The sequence below is a fragment of the Montipora capricornis genome, chromosome 1 (assembly GCF_036669925.1).
Source record: "Montipora capricornis isolate CH-2021 chromosome 1, ASM3666992v2, whole genome shotgun sequence".
Classification (NCBI taxonomy): domain Eukaryota; kingdom Metazoa; phylum Cnidaria; class Anthozoa; order Scleractinia; family Acroporidae; genus Montipora; species Montipora capricornis.
Window position 1 is genome coordinate 27,108,032 of NC_090883.1, and position 7,500 is coordinate 27,115,531.

General features: G+C 37.6%; 1 protein-coding gene across 1 annotated transcript in view; it reads right to left on the minus strand.

The window, feature by feature from the left end:
• Nucleotides 1-2,622: 2,622 nt before the first annotated feature.
• Nucleotides 2,623-7,500, minus strand: part of LOC138013775 (uncharacterized) — a 6,171-nt gene continuing 1,293 nt past the window's right edge. The window contains exons 3-4 of the mRNA XM_068860844.1: nucleotides 6,465-6,620; nucleotides 2,623-2,810 (exon numbers count right to left, since the gene is read on the minus strand). Coding sequence (XP_068716945.1) covers nucleotides 2,623-2,810; nucleotides 6,465-6,620 — 344 coding nt within the window. The remainder of the gene's footprint in view (nucleotides 2,811-6,464; nucleotides 6,621-7,500) is intronic.

Genomic DNA, 7,500 nt, shown 5'->3' on the forward strand with positions numbered 1-7,500 from the left:
GAATTGTATGACACGAAGTCCTATTACCAATGAATCGTAACTATCACAATATGCGGGAAAATCAGAACAAATTTCAAGGAAAAAAAGTCTTGGGCTAGTATACGTCACCGACTGTATCAACAAGGGTCCGCTAGACCCCGTCGTCTGGGGGGGTCTGGGGGAATGCTCCGCCAGAAAATGTTGAAACCTGGAAGCTCTGAAATGCGATTTCCAGCGTTCTGGGCACCAAATTGAGTACAAATATAAAGGAAGATTTCTTATCAACAGCGACAGTGTGCAATTAAGCGCATTCTTTTGATAATTTCCAGCGAAGAAAGATTTGGAAAGCCGTTTCAAAGGAAAATTAACGATCTAAACGTTATATCACGTTTCGTCAACTTCATGTCATCATTACAACCAATTTCAAGCTGCCGGGAATGTTAAACTAATTTGCGCGTTTGTCAAGCGCGAATTGAAACATTTCCGGGTTTGTCTGGACAAACCGCAATAATTTTGTTCGGTCAACATGAGAAATCAGTTCTGTCGAACGATAAGAGCATGTCATATTAACCTGAACGAACGAAAAGGCTTAACCAACGATTATTCAATAACAATCTGTTTTGCATAAGACGTCTAAACGTAATTGAATTACCAAAAAAAATACGACTGTTGGTCTAGGCAAAAATGCTGTTCACCGTAGCTCGAACATGGCAGTATCAAATCTGATAATTATTTTGAGTTGCGGTTTAAAAAAAGGGACACTCAAGTCCATCAAAAATGAATTTTACCTTAGGTTTGAAGGAATCCTTCAATTAATTCAATTTAGGGGAAAAAGTAGCCGACTTCTCTGAGCGAAGTAGCAGATTCTTTTCGTCGGCCGTCGGTGCTTATTGAAACGCCTGTTTGTTTGTTTGTTTGTTATTTATTTGTTTGAGCAGGTTGAAGTTTTGGCAGCTATTCAGCTGATGTGGATCTGCTATTCGCCTTGTCACACGGCGGCCATATTGTCCCGGGAGACCAAAAAAGCTTTGTTTTACCACGCCAATCCTCGCAGTGGAAACCATGGAGGTGAGGCTTGGCGTGGTAAAACAAAGCTTTTTTGGTCTCCCGGGACAATGGGCCGCCGTGTGACAAGGGCGAATACCCAACCACCCATGAACTCCAGGAACTTCATCCCCTACTCTTCTCGAATTGTGTGTGGGTCTTTAACATGGGCCTACGGTTTATAGTCCTTATCCCAGAAGACTTGAAAGTCTAACCATTTGCGGACGTAATTACAAAGGCAGCACTTTCTCCTCAGTTATTTAAAGGACCTGAGTGTTGGTCCGGCCGGAGTCGAACTCACGACCTCAGTGTCCCAATTAATTTGTCTAGGATTTTTCATTTCTTTCCGAGTAATGTAAATAATTTGTTTAAGTACTGAGAAAACCGAGAATCCATCATTAAAACAATGACGATAGGTGGAGAAATTGAAGAAAACTGGGTTAAGTCTTTGATTAGAGCAACTTATGTTGAATAAAGAGGATTTCTATTAATACTATACTATAATCTTTCTCGTTGATAACAAGAAATCACCAGTATGAAAGTGATGCTGTGTGATTCCCAGGTGTACCTGAACAAGTAATTTCCATAATTAACACCTGCCGGAGCCTTTTTTAAATGCTCCTGACACCTTTTGGTGCTGTTTAATTTTGAAAAAGGTAGCTGTCAGGCACTGAAACTATCAACTACAATTCTGAATTTTCTTTTAGGCTATCTCGCCACTTCTTTTTTTTGCTGTACCCTTGCTGTTGGAATATGGCAAATTCCAAATTACTTTGTTTGTAAGATGATCAGCTCTCCAAGCTTTTGTTTTATGGTTACCGTAATTTAATAGGTTTTTGACACAAACTCAAAATAATGGTATATACCTAAGGAAGAATGATCCTTTTGACCTTTGCTCATGATAATCCATTCAAGTGCGGTCAAGTCAGCTGAACCTCAACATAGCTTCAGCTTTCATACCTCATCCTATATTAACCATTACTAATCAGAGGTCTAAATCAAGATGTAATCCTTGACAAATTGATAAGGAGACTTGAACCTTTTTTAGGCAAATATGTGATGCAAAAGATATAATTATTTCACGGCAAAACTGGCCTTTTTATACTCCCCCTTCCCCCTTAGTCAATGTCACATGAATGTCCTCAGTACTCCTAAGTACTCCTTATGACATGACCTCGTTTGGGGCCAACATTGGCTGGGGGAGGGGCCGGGGGGGGGAATTGAGATAGTAAAGAGAGACAATAGGGCACGTTGTAGTGTCCCAATGGAATTTGTCCATGATTACAGTTTCATGCTTCCTGAAACCTCAACACAGTGCCCATCACTCTAGTTGCTCAAAATATGTATAGCTGGCAAGAACTATGAAGCTGTTCCAAGTTTTGCGCTCAAAAATCTCAGTACAACTGAACATTACTATAAATTAATTTGCTCCTTCCTCCCATCACTAAAATGCTTGTATGTGTCTTGCAGGTGCCTTAAATTGCAGATAACAAACTTTGTGGGAAATACACCGGTTCACGGTGTAACTGACCACATGACGTACGCTGGTAGAAAGATTATTGACAAAGGGACAGTTTTTCGGAAACAGCTACATGTAGCTCACACTGGCACAGCTAATTTAAAAATATTTTTCCTACCTCCAAATGCACACAAAGAAGGTTCCTCTCTAGAGGTTCCAGAAACTTTCTTAGCCTCTCTATTGCCCTCTTTCTTCTCATATTTTAGCACTGCAGGCAACTGTGGGTTTGATCTTTCTCTTATCTCATTTGCATCCAGTCCTTCAAAGACTAAATAGGTTTGAAAGTCATAACAAAGGGGCAGTTACCCTTTTGTGTCATGCCATTCACCATTTTGCTGCAGAGTAAATCATTTTCAGCTGATATTCTCTTATACATGAAAATGAGTTAACTTGATTGCTTTTTAATTACCATGCAACATTCATTCTGGTTGGTTAAACTCCCAAATGATTAATGAAAAGTGCTTTAACCTATTCATGGTACCATTCACTGTTAATGAATGCTCTCAGTTTCCTGTTACCCTTTTGGGAGACGTTTAAGGACGGAGCCTACTATTGTTATTGTACATACCTTCTGCGCATCTCCAGATACTCGGGTTGCCTATCGCTGATGCTTACTAATACAGGGATATTTTTGCGCGGTTTAAAACTATCCGGAGAAAGTAGATCTTAGTAAGTACTTTTGGTATCCAAAAAGAAAATTGGGGGTAACCACGCATTTTTGAGAGATAATTAAACTTCAATTTCAGAAAGAACGCCATACATTGCTTTGTATTTTAAAGCTTTTTACAAATATTATTTATTAATTATCTTTGAAAAATGAGTGGTTACCCCCAATTTTCTTTTTAGATTTCAATTACAAACACTTGTTAAGATCTACAGTACATTTACTGCATAATCACACGCTAGGGAAAAAATATCTTTAATTAGTAGGCACCGTCCTTAAGATATTAAACTTTCCATGTACATGTACCATGCACGTCTCTTTGTGACAGCCACAGTTTCCATTGCCTTGTGCAAAGTACCATTTTTATATCAGACAACAAGAGGTAATTATTTAAACATTAATTTGTTTGCAGCCAAGATTACTTTAGACCTAAAACAGGAACAGGAATAAACTACAGTCTCGGTCACAAATGTTGTAACACAGACGGAAATTTGCCCCGCCCCCCCCCCCCCCCCCCCCTCCCCCTCCAATGTTGATGTTTATGGGTTTGAGTGCAAAAACTGACTGGTAAATGCAACATTGATGGGAGGGAGGAGGAGGGGTATGTTATTCATAGCTTTGATGCGCTTCGCTTGCTGTTCAAGCGAAGTATTACTACTATTACATCATGACCGAGGTTGTAGCTCAAGCAAGCATTTTGCCTTCCATACAGTTATGTGAAGTTAATGTCAGTGATACATGGATGGATGTAGCTTATAAGCAAATTTTGATATGCTGAACAGTCTTGTAACTTACCAGATATTATCCTTCCACTAATTAAAAATAGTAAATTAATTTAATTTTTAGTCTGTATCAAATTGAAGGCTTTCATGATCTTTTCCAACTCTTATGTTTTGGTGACAATTTAACTTACAGTGTACTACAAATCATTTCAAATGACAGACTTCTTTGATACTTGTCTCTTCATTAGGATGTGGAATCAGTTGTTGACAGTGATAATTCAGTCAAATTGTGATCTCTTCACACTGAATTTGATACTCCCAAGTTTAGTCTGCTGCTCTCCATTCAGAGGCAATAAAAAAAAAATTAATTGTTATTACCCTGCCTGTTTCAGTCGCAACCCAACCAGCAATTCTCCCCTGAGTTCTCTAATTGCCTACACTTGTCTTGAGAATTAATTTTGTGTACAAACTGTATGTTTCTTCGTTTCGCGTGTGTTTGTGATGAATCGCAACCAAAACGCTTTCCCCCATTGTTACCAGTATCATCATACTAAAAGTTTGCCTCGCTTTCACGTCGGCTGTTTAATAAAGATGGAGGCGGCCAAGCGTGACCAGACTGAATGGACCTCTTTAGCGTGTGAGTTTTGTTTTCCCATTTCAGACCATGTGATGTTCCTCAAGGGAACAGTTTCTTTCAAATGTCATCTTATGCATGTGGATATGTAATAATGCATAACTTATGAAAAAAACAAAAGGAAAAATTCCCTTGCAAACATCACATGGTCTGAAATCGGAAAACAAAACATACAATCTAAAGAGGTCCCCTGTTTGCATTCTTTCCAAAGAAAAGGTATATAGTTTTCTCAGAAACACTGCAGTATTTTCACTTTCTCAAGAATACTTTAAATACTAACTCTTTCATTGCCTCTGAATTGAGAATGTCTTGAAAAATTAAAAATACTGCTCCTCTTGCTCATAAAATATTTTGTCGTTACCTTAGATAATTGTGACACCCAGAAAGCAAGAAATCGTATTTCCAAACTTCTAGATTTCCCCCTTAGGGGAGGCAGCCTTACCGCTACCTTATTGTCATAGTTTCCCACTCTCATATGGGTAGACACCTACTGAAAGTGTTATTGAAAGCCATGGGAGTGAGCCCACAAAAGATAGCACTAATCTTAAAACTACTCTAATACATGTAATTTACAGCACTATAATTTATAATTATGTAACGACAAAAGTATGCATTTCTCAGAAAAAGGCAATGTATTTAAATTAAGGCTAAACCTTTAGATTTTATTGTTCAATTATACATGTACAATATAATACATACATGTATGTGCACACACATAAATGTTTACATTACCATAGCATTCCTGGGCTTCTGATAGGATGCGGAAAAAAATTAAAGATTATGCGGAACTTTTTGGCCATATTATGCGTAAAGATGCGTTGCTCATGCGGAAATTAAACCGGATTGTGCACAAAATTTAAAAAAAATTATAAAACTAATAATTAGGCTCGTCCAATGTATTTACATACTTATGGTACAAATCAGGACTCAAAATTGCGACCATTGAATTTTTTCCCTTTGCAATTAAAATATCTGGAGGAGTCGCCAATTTGCGACCAGCTTGCACCATTGAAATAAAAGGGTTAGCAGTTGGCATTTTGCCGAAACTTTTGCTAAATAAAATAAAACAATAAAAAATTATTTTGTTTCTCGTCATGCATTTTATTTGAATTTGGAGAGGTGGAGCAAAATTGCAATGTGGTTGAACCATTACACACATGTATTGCGGTCTCCTATTTTGTTTTGTTAAACCACTGGCAACAGACCTGGCAACACAATTCTGCACAAATGATTGTCCCTATGATTACAAATGATGCAATTTACTTTGCGACTATATCTTGTGGCTAAATTTTCATATCTTGTTGCTTCTTTTTTTTTTAAATTCGAGCACAGGGTATGTTATAAAATTATGATTTATAACATGGTGTACATGTAACTACAACTTGTAGTAGTGTCCAGGCTCATTGTCAAAAAATGCGTGGAACTTTCTCATCTTGCGAACGAAATAGCGTGTTTTCTTCAATGTCCAGGAAAATAAGCGTTTCAAAATAGTCAGTCTCTTTGGCTTTTATGTTTGTGAGGATGGTAAGCAACTGCTTTATCACTAATACATGTATCAGGCATTTCTTCTGTTTTATGCAGAAAATATTGCGATTATGCAGAGGATGCGGATTTTAGGGAATTTTGTGGATCTGCATCGCCGCATCCTTCAGATGTCACGGCATTCTAACTCATACACAACCACAAATAGCCTTTACAGTACATTCAAATGTATACTTTTCAAGTATGATTAAATTTAATATGAGTTTTTAAAAAATACTTAAATACGAGTTTGCTTCTTTTGGTGAAAGTCAAGTGAAAAAAAAAAAAAACAAGAAATTCAGTATATCCTATGGTACATGTACAGGGAATCTTGGGTGTTCAATGAAGCTGTGAGATGCAAAACAGAAAAAACCACTGTACCTTTCTCTTCACTGGAAGTTTTTCTTTGGCCTGATATCCTTGCATTTTTTCTGTATGAAATCACTGCACCTTGAGCCTGGCAAAATGGTCCTGGGATTGCAATAGGCTGTTCTTCAACCAAGCTATCTGCAGCAGACGCTTCACAAGTAGAGCTCACTGATAAAGAGAGCAAACTGCACAGTCATTGGATGATTCTCCCAATATCAACTTTGACTACTGATATATTTTTTTTAAATACAGCAACTAGAGATTTACATGTACTGTATGTTGGAGCCATTCGGATAACATTATAATAACACATCATCATTTTATACAACTGGTGTATTACTGTGATTTTCATAATTTTGTGGAATCTCATCTTCAAGTGCCAATGACTAAGTACATTTTGGCTTCCATCAATCAAACAAAATCAATTGATGCATAACATAACCTACCAATCAGCATCACTGGTTCCCACCGTACATTCGTAAATTTGAACTTGATGTTGATGGAAAGTGATGGAATATGTAGGGATCCTTTTACTGAAGAAACTCAATAATGGTATTCAGGCTGTGAACTAAACAAAAACTCCAAGTCACTCTCTGGAGTCAGAGTCGATCTCCGTGCCTACACATATGTTTGGAAATTTGATAGATGGAAGCCAAAATGAGCTTTGGCGCTTACCGCTTGAATTTGAAATTCTGCAGAATTATGAAAATTGCAGTAATATAATAATATTTAGCTTGTGTATTGTAAATTCCACTGTTATATGTATATGCCTCTCTTTCATCATCTTTGCAGACCTTAATGGACAACTATTTTGTAGTCATGTTTTACCTCCCTGTCATGATCCAATACTCTAATGGCCTCAGCAGCGGGCAACATAATAAACAGTTACTATTTAAAATTTTCAGGAATTGAAGGGAACTTTGCTTCTACCGTTTAAAGACCATGAACAATACACCGGCAATCCCCAAGGGAACCCATAAATTAGATGTACACTTATCCTAGGGGCAAGGGCTTGTTAATTAGGGAGGACAGCACCAGTAATAATATC